The sequence below is a fragment of the Protomyctophum bolini genome, assembly GCF_963924005.1.
Source record: "Protomyctophum bolini genome assembly, chromosome: 8".
NCBI classification, from domain to species: Eukaryota; Metazoa; Chordata; class Actinopteri; order Myctophiformes; family Myctophidae; genus Protomyctophum; species Protomyctophum bolini.
This window is the reverse complement of record NC_137869.1, coordinates 5,975,873-5,995,872: the sequence shown is the minus strand read 5'-3', so window position 1 is coordinate 5,995,872 and position 20,000 is coordinate 5,975,873. Positions and strand designations below refer to the sequence as shown.

Sequence of the window (20,000 nt, the reverse complement as noted above, 5' to 3'; positions counted from 1 at the left end):
CAAGCAGACTGTTTTATCTTAACTACAAAAACAAATATCCATGGACAACATCTGTAATTTAGCCTAACCCACAACATCGCACCACATGTACGGTCTGTGCACGTGTGTGTACATGTGCCAGTAGGCAGGTGCCGATATAAATTGAATTAAAACTATGGTATATATTTTTTTGTGGCAAGTGTGTGCATGCCATTTTTAAGAGGGAATACCACTCATTTCAACATTGAACTATGTCTAAGACCCTTAGATCTCCCTATATGGTTGTCAGTCCAGTTGGTATAACACATGGTACAAGTTGGTACAACACATGGATCTATTCTGTATGTATCAGATTCATCACCCACTCTGCAGGTCACTCTTTGACCTTCCCTATAACATATCTTGTCTTAGTTCTACTGGATCTCTTCTCCACTATAGACCCTCCCTAACAGTCTATAGTTTTTATTTGTTAGCAAAATTGTCTTTAGTAATATCCTTAGTATTAGTTTTAGTCATCATGTGGTATCTTTGTTCTTATTTAGTTTTCCTCGTGTCTCGTCATAGTTGTAGTCGGCAAACACACAGGTGGTGTCTCTCTCTGTACCTGAGCGCTCGGCCGAGCTCTTCTCCTTGTCGTCACCCAGGTCATAGGAAACCCTCTTCTCCCTCTTCTCTGCTCCTCCTCCTCCTCCTCCACCACCCATCCCTCCTCCCTCTCTTCCTCTCTCCTCCACCTCCTCCTCCTCTTCCTCCTCCTCCTCCTCTTCCTCCCGTTCTTCGGACGAGCTGCAGGAGTTGTCGGCACTGCTCCCGGTGGTGAAGTCGCCCAGGTAGTCTGGTCTCTGTCTCCTGGCTGTCTGTCCTGCACTCTCTGGCATGGAGGACAGAGGCTGTATGTGGAGGACACATACAGTAGTTAGATATGAGGACATGGAGGACAGAGGCTGTATGTGGAGGACACATACAGTAGTTAGATATGAGGACATGGAGGACAGAGGCTGTATGTGGAGGACACAGTAGTTAGATATGAGGTGAGGAGACACTCAACCACATGGACACACACACACACACAAACGCTCTCACACACACACACACACACACACACACACACACACACACACACACACGCTCACACACACACACACACACACACACACACGCTCACACACACACACACACACACACACGCTCATACACACACACTGGAATATAATATTAATACAGATTGCAGACGCACATAATCACATGCAAACACACAGATACAGAACAAATACACATTATATGCAACCCAACGAAAGGTGCACAAAATACTATACACATAGAGGAGGCAGACGTGAATGCAGACACATACGCACACACACACGCACGCACGCACGCACGCACGCACGCACGCACGCACGCACACACACACACACACACACACACACACACACAGGGAAACATGCGGAGGTGGTGAGTTGATGTCAACCACCTCAGATCCAACCTTCAACCTGACTTCACCCTCAGCCAATTACCATCTGTCTCTGAGAGCTAGAGGTGACACGTGTGTGTGTGTGTGTGTGTGTGTGTGTGTGTGTGTGTGTGTGTGTGTGTGTGTGTGTGTGTGTGTGTGTGTGTGTGTGTGTGTGTGTGTGTGTGTGTGTGTGTGTGTGTGTGTGTGTGTGTGTGTGTGTGTGTGCGCGCGTTGGAGTTTGTCTATGAAAGCGGTTTCAGCATGCACACAGCACACACACACACACACACACACACACACACACACACACACTGCACACATCCTCAGCCATCATCATTATAATACGAGAATGCCCTTAACTGACCAGCATGGTCAAATGTCAATCAATTAAAATAAACAGTATATGGTGCGTGCTTACAGTATGTGCCCGAGCGTGCACGTGCATGTGAACTATATATGAATGAATGGTGGTTAAGCCCTCAACCGAGACATGTTTATTCCATCCACTCAATCACCATCCTGACCTTTTAAGGAGTTCTGAGAGAGAGACTAGAGAGAGAGAGACACCCATGTTGTATCCCAGCTGAATGACTCCGTCAATAATTGCGAACGCAGTGAGCACTTACTATGAGACCTAGCAGATCATGTCTGTCTGTCTGTCTGTGTGTGTGTCTGTCCCGCTTTTGTGCCCATATATGGAGCTGAGTGATTTGTTTGTGATTGATGCAAGTGTCTGTCCCGCTGTTACGTCACCATGACTCAGCCATAACCATATAAGGAGTCCCCAAAGCAGCTATACGTCCAAAACCCAAATATGTACGAGCTGCGTTCGCTTCCCGCGTTTGCACGTCTTACTCGTGTATACTGCATGCTTATATAAACGATACTATTTTGGTATAACTTCACAAAATATCACCAATAATCACTATACGGTCAGTCACTGCTGCGCAGATGGAGGGAGAGAGAGTGAATAGATTGGTGAGACCGAAATGTCTCATGGATTCACTGCGTGCATGCGTGCGTGTGTGTGTGTGTGTGTGTGTGCGTGCGTGCGTGTGTGTGCGTGTGTGTGCGGGAGAAGTAAAGATACTGATGGAGTCTGAGAGGGATTTGACGTGGAGAAGGAAAAAGCCAACGGGGTACCAGAGAAGTTAAAAAGAGCAGAGTTAAAGAGTAGAAGAGGGAGGTAAAGGAAGACGGCCGCCAGGCATATTCCCTGTACATCTCCCCCCCCCTACGGCCCCCCCGTTTACCGCGTTCCCTCGCTCCCCATAGCTCTCTCTAGTCTCTACCTCTCGCTCACTTTGAACGCTTGTCCGTCGATAACGAAGGACCCTCAGCGGCGCGCTCCCTAATCGCCTGCATGGCTTCCCCCTCCTCCTCCCCCTCCGCGCGTTTCTACCCTCGTTTTGTTCCTCTTCGCCAGATGGCTCGTGAGCGCCAAACCCCCCAGGAGTGAATCTATCTGTCAGAGGGATGGGGGGGGGGGGGGGGCACCATCCACTTTTACTCACCAGCTCTACTCTCTCTCTCCATCTATATCTATCGCCATTGCCTTTTCACACACACACACACACACACACACACACACACACACTTAGTTGCTACCACTCGCTCACACGCCACTCGCTCACACTCTGACGGCATTGGAAATGACGGGGACCGAATTAATTTGGACAACGCTTGATTGTGCGAGAAGGGCTCAGGGCCTGCGCCTAAATGCAGCGCTCAACTGCCCTGTCGGCTCCCCTAACCGCACACTTTGACTGCTCCACAGGCTGAGGGATTGATGCTGATGTGTGTGTGTGTGTGTGTGTGTGTGTGTGTGTGTGTGTGTGTGTGTGTGTGAGAGAGAGAGAGAGAGAGAGAGAGAGGGAGAGAGGGAGAGGATGAAGGATGGGGTATAAGGGAGTGAAAGGAGAGGAAGGTGATGGAGGGACTAATGTACTGCCGTGGGAAATGGAGTGGGCGTATAGGTGTTGTGTGATAGACTTGGGAAGAGAGAGAGAGAGGATGGAGAGTGAGAGGGAGGGGAGGGGAGGGGGGGAGAGCCTGACAGCTGTCCCCTAAGGGACTTGGGTCTTTTCTCTGGGCCAGCTCCTTTCCTGATTCCCTCCATCCCTTCCGTATCACGTCCTCCCTGGGCATTAGCTCCAGGCATCTCCCTATACTACCTGCCTCTCTCCTCCCTGACACCCTTCCTTCTGACTCTGTTTCTCTCTTCTTAATTCCCTGGAGGCATTTGGACTCTTTATCCGTCCACCTTTCTTCTCTCTCTCACACAGACACACACATGCACACAGACACGAACACATGCACACACGCACACACACGCACACATACGCACACACACACGCACAATCTGTCTCTCTCTCTCCCACCTTGGGGCCTCGTTGCCTGGAGGACTTTCCCATCAGTTTCTCATCGTCCAGCTCACACTGCTCCAGCAGATCCAAAATGTCCTCTTCCTGCACAATAGACACATGTACACAGACACGCACGCGCGCGCCACACACACACACACACACACACACGAACACACACACACACACACACACACACACACACACACACACACACACACACACACATGAATACACACATAAATACACATCAATACACATTCATGCACACAGAAAACCACAAAGGAAATCAGAAACTGGCAGAGGGTGGCATCCATTTTGGATCCATACGAAAGGTAATTTGCATCAGTAAAGAGTTAAGAGGCACAGTCAGATGTTAAATACAGTGAGTGCTGATTAAAAGGCAGTTTGCTTTTACATCCTCTGCCACACACACAAAAAAGAGCACAAACAAATTAAAAAGTTGAAACAGACAGAGAGAGAGATGAAAAACTTTGACATCACATCACATAAGCTCTGGACATCTGCGCCATATGCCAGGTCCAGATAATACAAAGACCTTGGCTGAACATGCCTTGCTCCCTGGCAGCGCGCAGTCTTTGAAAATGCCTGCCTCGTGCTTCATAGCCAATATGCTGGAGCGGTGGCCATTTTGGCCGCAGACGAAATGCAGGGAAAGGGTGATTAAAGTTGTTTTGTCGGCACCGAGGGTGGCGCGGGGGTACAGTTCCTGCCCACCCCCACAGAGACTATAGGAGTTTGCATCTGGCTTGGCCGGAGCGCCGCCCGGCGAAGGCAATGGGCCGAGCTGGAGGGTATACAGGACAAGGAGAAGTGTCGCTGCACCAGCAGCGCCTACAGGTGGCTCAGGGAAGGGCACCTGTTACAGGCATGCAGGGAGTGGAACAAGGTCAGACAGCGTGCTCCTCCATGCATTACGTCCTTCCAGTCCAACTCTCGCTGTCAGATGAAAAGAAGTGGCCGGTGACCGCATGTGTATCGGATTAGAGACACGGTCATCTATAGACCTTCCCACATGACCAACTGCTAGTTGAGTGTACTGTGTGTGTGTGTGTGTGTGTGTGTGTGTGTGTGTGTGTGTGTGTGTGTGTGTGTGTGTGTGTGTGTGTGTGTGTGTGTGTGTGTGTGTGTGTGTGTGTGTGTGTGTGTGTGTGTGTGTGTGTGTGTGTGTGTGTGTGTGTGTGTGTGTGTGTGTGTGTGCGTGCGTGCGTGCGTGCGTGCACACATGTTTTGTTTTCTGAATGAAAGCCACTTGCATGCCTCATCTGTCTCCAGTATACAATCGGTGTGCATGTGCGCGGACATGCAGTGTGTGTGTGTGTGTGTGTGTGCATGCCAGCAGCAGTGCTGGCATGGCATGCATGGGCCTCTGATCCTGGGCTGAGCAGCCAGCCGGCCCCACAAGGAGGGCAAAGAGGGGCTTTAACCTCCTAAAGACCCCGAGCCTCATGTACATATGGTACATTCTGGACCGTCTCTCCTTCCCTCGCTCTCGTGTGTCTCTTTCCATTTCTCCATGTTCGATGTCGTTACCGTTGAAACCAAACGTGGAAAGACGGGAAAAAGCAGTAAATATGCTTTTAGGATACGCAGTTGTACTTAAAGCGTATATTTGACGTTGGTGTGACACCAAGAAAGCGAGTCAAAAACACAAACACCGCTGGGGCGCCCGCTGGCCTAGTGGTCGAGGCACATGTATACATCTAGGCTCTGGCCTGACAGCGCGTTGTGTGTGTTCGGGTCCCGTTCATGACAACCTTTTCTGCATGTCTCTCTCTCTCCCTCCCTCTTTCCTGTCCGTCTTCACCGTAACTATCAATAAAGGCACAAAAGCCAAAAAAACCACAAACACAATACTTGTTTTAAAGTGGTTGAGTGTGCTGTAGATACACAAACCCCGCCGCCAATGCAGTATTATGGGATGCGTTGTCTACTTTGGGCGAGCGAGCAACCCGATGAAGTATAAATCAGGCTAAAGTCCACAATGTCTGCACTCCTTTACTCGCGAGGAAGAATAGCTCCAATAGCACCACATCATTCTTATTAGCATTCAACTCATCCTCCGTCTCTCAATGGGCATTTGTGCGCAGCGACTGAGCATATCTTTTTGATTGATTGGGGGGGAACTTTCTTCTCATACACAAAAAAACTGCGAGAGAATCAATATTGAAACAAAGTCCAGCCCGTGTCCATCTTCTGCCCTTGTCTCTCCTGAAGAACAGAACGGAGAATGGAAATCCACTTCTCCTTGTCTCCGTGGCTCTTCATACTTTTACCTTCAAAGTTAGATAGCTGCGTATATCCCCGGCACCGGAGAGCCCCTCATCATTTATGTGCATACACTTCTCTGTACAAACGTGCACATAATCTCAAAGCATGGCCTCAAATATCTCCCTCTGTGTGTGTGCGTGTGTGTGTGCGCGTGTGCGCTCGTGCGTGCGTGTTCAAATCAGTGCGCTCGGCGCGTTGCTGCAAGTTGTATTAAAAATTCACTCATGGCAAAGAGGGTTTGGCATTGTGCTGCAAGGTAACTCATCAACTCTGAAAAGCTTTACTTTATCAAATAAAAACAAGGAGAACTCGCAGAGAAACTTGTGAGAGAAACTAGATTGAAGAAAGAATTGATAGAAAGAAGTTGAGGCGAAGATTAAGAGATTAAGACGAAGGTGCACAAAGCAGAGAGAAACAAAAAAATGTGTCTGTGTGGGATTTGGCTTGATTTGCAAAGCAGATGTTCCACGATACACGATAAGTACTTTTGTACTGAGGGTGAGATAGAGAGAATTCTGTCAGAAACAGGAAGGCATCCTATAACAAATGTTAAGGAGGAGGAGAGACACACACTGAATTATACGTGTAACGTGCGTGCCCCTCTTTCCTGTTTTGAGGACATAATCCAAGTTAGGTGTGTGTGTGTGTGTGTGTGTGTGTGACTCTGCACAACATAATGAATTTTTTATAGCGCTTTTCCATTTTTCATTCATTAGGAGGTGAAGCGGTCGACGCCAGTGTCCTCACTTCACACATGGTGGCAAACTCACACCGATCAGTGTCTTGCCCAAGGACACTTCGACATGTGGACAGGAGGAGGAGCCGGGATTGGAACCGCCGACCCAGGGATCATTGGACGACCTGCTCTACCCGCTGAGCCACAGACCCAGGGATCATTGGACGACCTGCTCTACCTGCTGAGCCACAGCCGCCCTAGTGCTTGTCCTCTGCAGGGGTCTGTTTATGATGCATGCATCTTCATGTGAGTGTTTATCATATCTACAGTACGTACACGTGTATCTGTGTTTGCAACCTGTACATGTAATGTTCGGTGGTTATAGCTCAGCTTCATGTGGCGCGTGCTTGCAGATAATCCGCTTATTACAGTATGTGTGTGCTTTTGTCCCCACATATCTTTATATCTATATGTACTGCACGTGCTCATGTGACTGTATTGTTTGGGTGCGTGCGTGCGTGCGTGTGTGCGTGCTGGTCTCAGGTACGTGCCTTCATTCGTTTCAGAGGATTATTCATTTCCTTTTGAAGTGAGGCGGCTCGCCCGGCGAGGAAGGTCTGAAAGGCAGCAGACAGCAGACTCTCATACTTCTCCAAAAGATGCTTGTCATCTGGAGGGTAAATGCGTCTAGAGAGAAGTGGGGGTGAGAAAGAGGATAAATGTGGGGATAGAGAGAGAGCGAGACAGAATGAAAGAGGGGGAGGGGTAGCGTGAGAGGAGACAAATATGGAGAAATAGAGAGAGGAGGAGGGAGTCAGAGAGACAGAAAAGGGGAGAGACCGACAGATATGGGAGAGAGGGGAGAGAGAGAGCGATAGAGAGGTGGGAGAGGTGAAGATATAAGAATAGAAAAAGGAGGTGGTCAGCAAGAGAACGAGGGAGAAGTGGAAACACAAAGGAGGAGAGAGACGTGTGATATTGACCAAGGAGAAAAGGAAAGCGAACGAGGAAGAGCGAGGGAGATAGAGGAAATAGAGGAAGATTGGAGGTGTAACAATGACAGCAGAGGGGAGAGAAGGAACAGAAGTAAATGGTGCATTTATATAGCGGATGAGACGGAGACAATAGGAGAGGGAGGAGTAGGAGGAGGCAGAATGTTGTCAAAGGTGAGAAGGAAGAGAACGAGAGGGGTGATGAAGGGCATGGTGGCCATAGAGAAGAGGACAGAACAAGAAGGGAAAGAGAGAGAGAGACGAGGAGAGAAGTGAAAGTATAGTGCAGAGAGACAACAGAGAAAGGGAAGGGGAGAGAGGGACAGGGTTAATACCATACCATACCATCTTTATTTATATAGCACATTTAAATAACAACAAAGTTGTACCAAAGTGCTTTACAATAAAATAATAGAAATCACAACTTCATTTTAAAACAAACAACACACACAGTGTCACTTTCAACATCAAAAACTGCTCATACTATGCGGAAAGAATTAAAGATACGTATTGAGGCGTGATTTAAACACCTGAACGACTTCATGCCTTGATTTACACACCATACAACACCCCACACTACATTGATCACACATCCACACTGACACTACTGAGGCAAGAGTGGAAAAATGTAGTTTAATGAACACTTTTGGCTGTGTAGACTTTAACAAAAAAATCCCCTGGCCACATGTTTCACCGTACTGCTGTCTGTCTGTCATTCCCTTGGTCTTTCCATGCCCTCCGAGTCTAAACCCACAGTGTCCAGTGTTTACCTTTAGCCAGCGGGGATTAGAAAAACGCATAAACGTCCGCTTGCTTATCTCGGCCATACATCTCCAAACTATAGCCGCCCAGTCATCGCGCCAGCCATGGAATTAAAACAATGACCAGCGCAGAAGGGAAAATAAAGTGGTGTGCGGTACCTCTGGCATCGGCACAGATGTTAGGATGGAGCCACACTCCAAATATGCTGTTAATAGATGTCTGCCGGAGTTAAAACGTCTATTCTACAGGGTCCAGCCTCCGTTTTAAAAACATACAAAACGGTGAAACTGGATGTGTGTCTAACTTTTGCAGGAAATTTAAGGGCGCTGTCGTCGTGCTTGCTTGCGGCTGGCAGATATGTAGATAATCCGTAAAAATCTTTTTCAGTGTTCCATTATAGGTTGTAAGTTTTAAACCTGGTTTATACTTTGTGATTGGCTTGTAGACCGTCTATGTTTGGCACAAGAACACGAGCGGCATAAGTATAATGTAGTCAGGGCAGGCAGTGTGATATTATGTAAATGTGTCTTCCTCACACAAAGTCTGCTGTTTTACAATTAATTATCGTTCTATTCTGGATACATGTATTTTATTCAGTATATTGTTGTCTCCTTCAACAGGGAGAGAACACAAACACTTTACACTACTTGATATATATATATAAAAATAACTGTACTATAAATTAGTGAACTTTAATATATACTTCACTTGAACATTAAACTACATGTTGGACTATCTGAATAAAAACACAACCAATATCAGGGTTCGGAATTAAGAGAACTGCAAAAATCATTCCAGGTCTTTCTGCTGGCCCAGTTTATTTAGCGACACCATGCTTCTTTCTGTTCTTTATTTAAGGTTCAGCATGTGTTCCAAATACTTTTCTCTCTCCAACATATGCTCTGAGAATTCTGGAACAGGAACAGGGTCTCCCTCCAAATCGGGGGAAATACTGAATATAAATGTTAACCCATTCTGACCTGAGATCAGATTCATACGAGGTTTCCACTGGACACACACTGGTCTGATGAACCCATTCTGACCTGAGATCAGATTCTAAAAATGTCAGTCGTTCTTCGAATTTTTCAAAAATAGCAGACCTACAAGCTCGTATCGCGCCACTCGGTGGCGCGATATGAGCTTGTAGATCTGCTATTTTTCAATAGGTAAAGCATAACATGATGCTAACACCAAAATGGGTGCCCGGTCAGAATGGGTTAAGATGAAAGGAGGTGACAGACCAGCAAGTTCTTTAAAATTTCACTTTGTTCAAAAGAGAAAGTTCAGCTGTTCAGTAGGAAGCAGTGACTGTGTGTGTTCTGGCGCTCACTGCACCTCTCCCAGCAAGCCAAATAACATCATGATAACGTTATGATGACGTCCCCCCAGTGACTCCGGTGACGTTCAGGACTAGGCCAGTTCACAGCCCATATGGGGATGATCTTTTTACGTCATTTCCAGGACGTCTTCACCAGTTTAAATAATATAGCTTATTCTGGGCCAGATCTGGCCTCGATCAGACTCTCTCTGATTCATCCAGGGACGTCCGTCTTAGTGGGTAAAATGTATGTTGGTTGAAATCAGGTGATATTCTGGGGCCAGATGTGACTATTCTTGCTTTGACTTGATCTGGCCCCAATAGAGACGTCACTAATTCGTTCAGGTCCTGACCGTGCTGCTTTTTGAACATTTGGTCATTGAGTCACCCATACGGTACAATTAACCCCCCACACACCTAGTGTGTCATCTACTGTACCAGCGCCTTGTCCAGTAGGTAGACAGTAGTCATCTACTGTACCAGCACCGTGTCCTCCCACATTGTCCAGTCAGTAGAGCGCTGCCTGAAACCCCATTTACACCTCAGATCAAAATGTGACCTTTATATCTTAATCTGGATAAGGAAAAAACGTCAATGCCTTAAACGTTGAAATCAGAACGTCGGGAGATGATCTAGGCTCACATTGTGGGTCAAAGTTCTATGGACGTAAGCGTGGGATCGCTCGTTATGCAGATAAGATATCCAGGTGCACATTTGAAAGCCAAGGTGTAAATGTGACCTAAGATCCAAACTTCCAAAATATCAGCTTAAAACTAACCCTCACATATCCAACAAACGCACACGCACAGACACACGCTCACGTGTGTGTGTGTGTGTGTGTGTGTGTGTGTGTGTGTGTGTGTGTGTGCACACGCATTTTAGCGAGTCACTCCCGATAATGGTTTGGCAGACATTTATTAAAAGTTAGGGAGACAAACAACATGCAGGGCTCTGACCTCTGGGTGCTTTGTTGTTGTGGAGTCTTTGTACCGGAGGTCACGTTTTGGCCTAATGGCTGCATGGGTAATACGTTTATTAAAGGGAACTCTTCTAATGAGGAGCGGCGTGTGAATTCAGAGTGGTCTTTATTAGCTGTGCCCCAGACAGACCCTGGCCTGTCTGATGACTGTCTGGCTACCTTTCAGAGGGGAAGGGGAAGGAAGTGACACAGTGCTTCACATGAGCTCTGGTTCAACCTCCCAGCAGTCAAGAGGAGGTCACTTAAGTCAGTGTGTGTGTGTGTGTGTGTGTGTGTGTGTGTGTGTGTGTGTGTGTGTGTGTGTGTGTGTGTGTGTGTGTGTGTGTGTGTGTGTGTGTGTGTGTGTGTGTGTGTGTGTGTGTGTGTGTGTGTGTGTGTGTGTGTGTGTGTGTGTGTGTGTGTGTGTGTGTGTGTGTGTGTGTGTGTGTGTGTGCGCACGCACGTGCGTGACAGTTTAATTTAATGACAGTTTAATTACCTTTTTAATGCCTCAAATAATAGCATTACCACATCAAAAGTAATACAAAAACTAAACTATACTATAAGAACTGGTCACATTGTCAAATAATTGAAGAAACTAAGAAAGCGGATCACAACGAACTTGCAACGCGAGGTGTTGTGATCTTGTAGATCTGCTATTTTCACAATATTTATCTGTGGAACCGAGTCAAACTAAATGTAATGCCTCAACCACTACCTACAGTTTTACGATTCTCTCAACTCACAACACTATTCAAATCACCATACTAGGTTCATGTTACCATTATTCACCATTTTTTAAACACAAAATCATTTTAAAAATTGTAATCTCTCTTACACAAATCCAGTATTTTCAATCTCTTATGCTCTTTTCAATACAGCAAATGACAATTTCGCGATTTCACGATTTAATCAAGATTTAAATTGTCACCAGTTTGAATCGATTTACGATATATTGTTACATGCCTATACCTACGTACATACGTTTTAGTCAACTAAATCAACTGTACATTTATTTTTGTTGAAGATTTTGTTGTGTGTGTGAGAGAGTCAAGAGATGGAAAGAGAAATGGATAAGGGGAGAGAGAGAGAGAGCTTGTTTTGCAGCACAAGCACAGCATCTTGTTATTGTATTTTCCCTCTGTGGCCTTGGTACAGGGCAGTGTACTGCAGCTTTAAGCAGGGGCCGGTGTATGGAGAAATCAAGAGAATGACTCAGGGAGCGAAGGGAAATTAACAATGAACCAAGGACAGGTGGCGAATCAGGGGCAAGAGTTGCCGAGGCATGCTCCAAGGTCGGCGTTTGCTCAGTCTGTAAGATGACTATTAAAACTCATTGACTGCCACCTAGTGGTGGCTTACGTACTGCGCTTGTGCCATGTATAGTAAGTGAACGGGAGGAGCCCTTATGTTGAAAGGGCTTTTGGCCGGAAACCGCTGAGTCGGGAAGTAAAATCCGCTATTTAACATGTCCCAGGATTGTCATTTAATACACCCACACAACATACTTTTTATCAGCGAAATACTAGCGTTTGGATACATCAGACGCAAACCAAGCTTGCATTTTGGTCTAAAAAGCGATTCCGAGATATTTACGTTCTAAGATGCTCCGTCCCATAAGCCAAGCATAAGCCAGCGGTTTTTTTTTTCACTTCCGGAAATGAAAACCGGAGCAAAACCAGGGCCAGTATTACACAGGGAAACTAGACACAGCTGAGCACCCGAATTACTGTAATTGATATTAAAAAAGGCATCCTTGGCAATGGGGTACATTAAAGAAAGCCGCCAGGAGGCGTCACGTGGCTCGGAGTGAGTTAAAGCCCCATGGCCACCAACAGGTCCTTGCTTCTGAAGTACTGAGAGAAATGTGAGGCGGGGAGGCTGACAGTGGACGAGGCAGTGGACACACAGTACTTCTGAATGGGCCAAAAGAGGCTATAACAATGTTTTGGACATTGAGAAACCTTGCCACAGTGAACTCAGTGTCTCTGTTATCTATCTCTCTCGGTCACAATCTCTCTATTCCTGTCACGATCCGTTCCGATCTCTATCTGCCTGTTGCACTCTTTTTTTACTGTCACAATCGCTCTTGCTGTTGCAAGCTCTCTTCCCGCTCCACTCTCTCTCTCTCCCTGTCAAAATCTCTCTTCCGGTCTCTCTGTTTTCTGTTTACAATCTCTCTCTTCCCGTCATGATCTCTCTCTTTCTGTTCCAATCTCTGTCTTCTCTGTTCTGATTTCTCTTCCAGTCACAATCTCTCTCTCTCTCTCTCTCTCTCTCAAAACTTCAGGCGTTCTGCTTTCCCCTCTATATTCTCTGCGGCAGCATATTATTTATCGACCCAAAAGCCCTGCGCACTCCAGATGACCCCGTATCTGTATAAGCAAAGCCAGTATTGGGGGATCGGGGGGAACGAGAGGGAGGTTCCCGGTGGGACGGCCCAGCCCGCTCACTCCTCTTCCTTACCTGTAGTTCCCCAGATGTCGCTTCTCATGCTCCTCCCTGGAGATCTGCTTGCGGACCTGCGCCAGTCGCTCTTTCTAGAGTCGTGCGGGGGGGGGGGAAGGAGAGATTGCAAAGAAAAACGATCAAAAAAAGACGAGAGGGGAAGTAAACCTTTCAGCTGAAAGTCACCATCCCACCCGAGATGGATTGGATGACGATGTGTGTGTCTTCAGTTAGATTCAGAAACATTTCTTATCTTCCTAATAGTTGCAGAATCAGATTTCATGAAATGAGAAAAGATGTTGTTGTGGTTGTGGAGCAGGTCATATTGCGTTTAGAGGAAGCCTTCCTTACTAAACAAGTAAGAAATACCAACCATTAGTACAAGCCATTATAGGCTATAAGTATTAGTATTTTATAAATGTGAAGAATTACAAATGTGTGTAGTGTGTGTGTGTGTGCGCGTGTGTTTGCCAGGCGCTGATGCAAGACGTTGAAGGCTAAGCAGGACGTGCCTGCGGCTACCTCGCCCCTGCCGACTTCCAATCCCAAATCCTCAACAGCAGTTGGAGCCACATCTGCTGTGCCCCACTGGCTTAACTGGTGGGTGCATCCATATAACATGTTGCATCTAATTGCAACACTCTCATTTGGAGACCCCGGGTTGCGTGTCACGCACCTCCCCATCTGCCCCTCGCTTTCCGTCCCTCTGTTTACGCTCCAATCTTGAATAAAACTAGACGATATTGCGAAATAAACAGCACCTCGGCAGCATCCATCCCTACCTTCCCTGCTGATTACTGTCAGATTGATCAGAAAACGATTCAAGGAAGGTGGTGGGAGGCGCTAGCATACCCCCCCCCCCCCCCCCCCCCACGATGTAGGAAGCCCCCAACTAGTGAAACCATGTGCTTGTTTCAAGAAAACTTTCGTTTATTTGACACGGGATAAGAAAACAGTGGCGCTATTTCATTTAGTTTCTCAGCTTCTGTCGTTCCCGCCCAGGGGGAGGCTTGCCTGTGCAACGAACGGCATTGTTTGTTCTGTTTGTTTAGCTCGTTGCGGTGCATTACTCTATAAGATCAAGATGTTTCAGTGAGAGAACAGAGCCTATGGGAGAGTCGGACATTTTGTCATTTCTTTCTTTCTTTTCTTTTTGTTGATAAACTAAAGATGGTGTTGATCTCTGATGTGCACCCCTCCACCGTGGTGTCATCTCTCTGTGCTCATGTTGGACTAACAGACGATCATGTATGTGAGATTACGTATGACTGGATGTTTGACAATACTTCACAAAAATATTCACAAAATCGACACACAGAGTGAGCCACTTTCAACCTGGACCATGGTACAGTAGAGGAGAACATTTTCACCCACCAAAATGTAATTTTTGTTCTTATCAAAAGTAGTGAAAATAGCTTATATGTGAGCTTATATAGACAGGCAATTTTCGCTACTTTTGAGTGACACCGTCATACAGCAAAAGATATACCAAAGAAAACTAAGAAAAGGGAAACATGGAGATATACAAGATATTTACTGATGCATATAGTGATTTGTATTGATTGATTTGTGTTGCCTGTGTGGCGTACCAGTTCCTCTCTCCTCCGCTCCAGCGTGTGGCGCTGTTTGTCCTTGTCCGAGGAGGCTGCAGACAGCTTCTTCATGGAGCCATGTCCATAGAGGCGTCTCTGGGCCTCGGCCTTCTGCTGAGCCAGGTTACGCTTCTTATCACTGGCCCTGAGCGCACACACACACACACACACACACACACACACACACACACACACACACACACACACGCGCGTGCACACGCACGCACACCGAGATAGAGATACAGTCAAAACACACAAACAAAACGCTTGAGATTAATGGGACTATAGTCTGTCTAATTTGGAACGCGCCGGGCCGTCGCGGTCTGCAGAAGGAGCAATTCATTGGAGCCAATCGCTGGCCCTTTAAATTGGATATTGAGTGCCGTTGGGGGAGCGAGGTTTGTCAATGTCCACGGCCGGCCGGCTCGGAATTGATCCCCCGGTGATACAGTTTGTGTTCAAAGCGCCGCTGAGCCTGACCCCCCCATCCCCCCCCCACACACACACACACACACACACACACACACACACACATACATGCCACCAGCCCCTCCCTTTAGGGAGGCAAAACCCATTACTATATATGGAGAAAGCAAGTGAGGTAGAACAAAACCCTCATTGAGTCCACAACACAACGAACACATACTAGGCAGTTTGTCCGCAGTGGAGAGAAAGAACTCACCCGTCACTGTTTCAAAGTAACGGTCGAGGTGAGCGAGAGATTTATTTGCCAGGATGGAAGAATCAAATCTTCCCTTTTAATCTCCGGGAACAACAGCAAACATCGGCACGGCTAAACAAATCATTCCAATGTTTGTGTGTACTGAGCGAACGGCGGGCGGGCGGGCGGGAGTTTGACTGAGTCTTTGCACAGACAGACCATGGACTAACTCTACTGCGGCGCATGCATTTGATACTGATCGTGTGTGTGTGTGTGTGTGTGTGTGTTTGTATGTGCATGTGTGCAAGTGTGTGCATGTGTCATTAGCAACAAAGTAGCTATATTTAGAGGACAGGCCGGCACAGGGTGAGAGAGAGAGTAGAAATGGAGTGGGGCGAGAGAGAGAGAGAGGCTAGAGGTCAGGTCCAAGATGATCAATCAGTGAACAGGCTCACTGTAGCCAGTGGGGATAGCACAGCATGCGCACGCACACACACACACACACACACACACACACACACACACACAACCAAGCATCAAACGTAAACTCATGATACACATAATAAACAGATCCACGTACAGTACTGTACATGCATTGGATGATATTATGATGACAGTGCAAACAATGCAAGCACACAGATAGCATATATACTGTAAGCTCCAGTGTCCCCCGCAAAAATAAATATACTCACATTTAAAACACACACACACACACACACACACACACGTTCATGCGCATGCTCTCGGCATGCCTGACTGAAGTCCGCACAAAGAGCACAATGGAGAGGCTGAGCTTTGTATTTTCTTTTCAATGCTGAACAACCCCTGAAGCAAAGCTAGCTCACGCGTTTACAAGGACGGTCCACAGCCCAGCCCAGGCCTGGTAAACAACTGAGACCACTAAAGAACGGCTGCACACAGACATGGATGGATTGAGGAGAAATAATATAGCCACGTTTTCAGGGTTGCAAAATTGTTTAAATGAATAAATAAATACATTAAATAAAATAAAAGGATTATATTAAAAAAAAAGCGCAGGAGTTTGAGATGCAACTAGATATCGATCGACCTGATACCTTTTAAACATTCAGAATGTTGTGAAAAATATAGTTTGGATGTAACTTTTTGGACTGGCTCCTCACTTGAAACCTAATGGGTCTCTGGGGGAAATTCCCATCTGTGTGAGCATGTACACATATGTATTATGTATAGGTGTGTGTGTGTGTGTGTGTGTGTGTGTGTGTGTGTGTGTGTGTGTGTGTGTGTGTGTGTGTGTGTGTGTGTGTGCGTGTTACCTAATGTTGAGCAGTTTGAGGGCGTTGAGAAGCACCCCCTTCTTCACGTCGTAATCTATCTTCTGATCAGTCCCAAAGCTTGGAGCGCGATTGATCTGCCAGAGACGAGAGCAGAGAGAGTAACAACAATCAAGTCCTGTACAAGTTGAAGGGCAGATTTAGGTCAAACACACAAAAAAAGGAGAGATGTTTTTCAATAAAGACGAGGGAGGTGGAGGAGGAGGAGGAGGAGGAGGAGGGGGTGTAGAGTGAGGACAGCTCAGGACACTTGGCCTTTATACCAGGGCAGAAATACTGTCTGGCGAACATGTTGTGCATATGCTTGTGTACGAGGGCGTACTCCATGTCTGCATATGGTTTGTGAGATAAGATGCTGACCCCGTCCATCTAAGTCAAAGCAGCGGGGGGGGGGGGGGGGGGGTGGATAAGTTACTTCTGACCCCGGTCACCTCGCCACTTTGGACACCCTGTGTGGCAGCAGCACACCAGCCTTACTGTGCTTATCTCTTTGTGGCCATCGCGGACGGCATTATCAACGCTTCAATGCCGCTGTGCAGAGAGAGAGAGGGGCAATGGAGGTAAAGCTATACCTGTGATTCAAAGCACAATGTCCAGCGAAACCCAGGGAATAGAAACCCATGGCCTTCCTCCTTTCTCTGAACGGAACGATTTCCAACATCAGTGGAAGAAGGTGTTCAAGATATCAATTATTACACCAGACGTGACAAAATCAATTCTCTCCCCTTTCTTCTTGTCCTTGGCTGTGCTCCGTCTCTCTCTCTGTCTCCCCAGGTGGTGAAGTAGATTGCACGCGAGCCAACAAAAGGACCAGAGAATGGCGAGGTGAGGGAGTAGGAGGAGGAGAACCGAAGAGAGAGAGAGACCACCGAGGTATACCTAATTGAATTGCGGTCTGCCTAAAAGGCAAGTCGAAATGACGGTGCCATGTTAGGTCTTTTTTAAAGCCCGGGCTCGGGGTCGTGCTCCTTGAGCGCTGAGATAAACGCACCCCCACCCCCCACCCCCCAGAGTCTTACACAGAACCCTCGAACAAGCCGTTCTCCCTTTTCAGGTTGGAGACAATGGAAAAGACCTTCTGCCCCGTAGTAATTAGCTTGGTAGCAGCGTTAATAGGTTTGTAGGTTGCATGTTGGTGTTGGCAGCGTTGAGACGCATGCACACACGCACGCACACAGATATACAGTATGAATCATTCAATAACCTGCAGTGTAAATGCATGTTGAAAGAGATATCCAACATCCTACATATACAGAATCTCTGAGCTCCCATAATGTTAATCCGCAGCACAGGCAGTGTATTTGTGTCACTATTCCTCCTGCAGCTGGATACAGTGCAACTCATTAAAGTGGTGCAACAGCCAATCAGTCAGCCTCATACCAAGTTCAAAGCACCACCGAGCCAATGAGCGAGACCATAAAACCAGCTGTCAATCGGGAGCACAACCATAGGTCACGCAGAATGCAGAAAGAGAGCCAATCAGAGGAAGGGCTTGCCACATGACTGATCCTGGCGAATCAAAACAGCCCGGGCCTTAAGCTGCGTTCACACGGGCAGATGCAAAAGACTCAATACTATACACAGAGTATTTGTAGATTTGTATCTTTGTAGCCAAGTTGAAACCAGCTGAACTTTTTTAGAAGATGTGTAGCTGTTGTAGCTTTTGCGGCAGCTACAAACGTGGGACGTGTCTTTGTATCGTCATGTCAGTGCCTTCCGTTGGAAATGAAAGATAGACTGTGTGTTTGTTATGTGAACGCAGCATTACAGTGGCCTCCATGAAACTCCTTCAAGGGGAGAAAAGAGAGATGTGCAAAATGTCCATGGGACTCGCAAAGGGCTTCCTCTCTCCCCCGAAAACTCTCCGCTCTCTGGTTTTCTCTGGCCTCGTCTGCAGCTAGCCGTTGCTAATCCCAACACAAAGGTGCTTACTGGTGTGTGGCGCAGCTGTAAGGTCATATTTACATCACAACCGGGCTCATGATAACCCGACCCCTGATGTAGCTGTCTATAAAAGCCTGCTTGTCTACTTCTAAAGCTATGCGATAGCAGGAGAGTGTGTGTGTGTGTGTGTGTGTGTGTGTGTGTGTGTGTGTGTGTGTGTGTGTGTGTGTGTGTGTGTGTGCGCGTGCGCATTTCTTTCGTTTTCCCCTACAAAGCAACCATTTATCAGAATGCGCAAGCCTGTGACTGTGAGTTTGTGTGTGGACGTTTATTTTTTTTGTTTTATTTATTTTTTTCCCCGACACCGTTTATGAGAATGTGTGTGTGTGTGTGTGTGTGTGTGTGTGTGTGTGTGTGTGTGTGTGTGTGTGTGTGTGTGTGTGTGTGTGTTGTGTGCGTGTATGCGATGTGCGTGTGTGTATGCGTGTGTGTATGCGTGTGTGTGTGATGGATGTCTTGTGGGGAAAAATAGAGGGGAGGGGAAGCGAGCCAGGAAACAGAGAGCCTTTGCAGCTCTTTCACTGGACGGAATGAATGCAACGCACAATACATTTCTCTGTTTGTGTTTTGTGGAGAGAAGGAACTACACCTCCCAGACTGGAACTACACCTCCCACCTACACTCTGTTTGTGTGCTGCGGGGAGACCGGAACTACACCTCCCACCTACACTACTACTGGAACTACACCTCCCATCTACATTCTGTTTGTGTGCTGCAGGGAGACCGGAACTACACCTCCCATCTACACTACTACTGGAACTACACCTCCCATCTACATTCTGTTTGTGTGCTGCAGGGAGACCGGAACTACACCTCCCATCTACACTACTACTGGAACTACACCTCCCACCTACACTCTGTTTGTGTGCTGCAGGGAGACCGGAACTACACCTCCCATCTACACTACTACTGGAACTACACCTCCCACCTACACTCTGTTTGTGTGCTGCAGGGAGACCGGAACTACACCTCCCATCTACACTACTACTCACCTAAAGAGAAGAAGAGGAATGCACTCTACAAAAGAAAACTGGGGGGGGTCTGGTTTCATTTAGAGCAGTCCCTGTGATATGACAGCCACAATGAACAGAGTATATGTATATATGGCTCTGTAGCGTTGGAACCTACAGATACCGCCGTCGGATTTGCAAGTGATCTTTGCATCGGGTTACCCTCATGGCTCATTTCAAGCTGTCACTGTGTGGACTGGCACCATGGTGCTCGCCTCCCTCTCTCTCTCTCTCTCTCT

General features: G+C 47.1%; 1 protein-coding gene across 1 annotated transcript in view; it reads right to left on the bottom strand.

The window, feature by feature from the left end:
- ttll7 (tubulin tyrosine ligase-like family, member 7) overlaps positions 1-20,000 on the bottom strand; it is a gene marked incomplete at its 3' end in the record, with an annotated part of 88,008 nt that overhangs the window by 26,596 nt on the left and 41,412 nt on the right. The window contains exons 10-15 of the mRNA XM_080769967.1: positions 16,790-16,884; positions 14,831-14,978; positions 13,260-13,333; positions 7,315-7,450; positions 3,814-3,900; positions 584-869 (exon numbers count right to left, since the gene is read on the bottom strand). Coding sequence (XP_080626093.1) covers positions 584-869; positions 3,814-3,900; positions 7,315-7,450; positions 13,260-13,333; positions 14,831-14,978; positions 16,790-16,884 — 826 coding nt within the window. The remainder of the gene's footprint in view (positions 1-583; positions 870-3,813; positions 3,901-7,314; positions 7,451-13,259; positions 13,334-14,830; positions 14,979-16,789; positions 16,885-20,000) is intronic.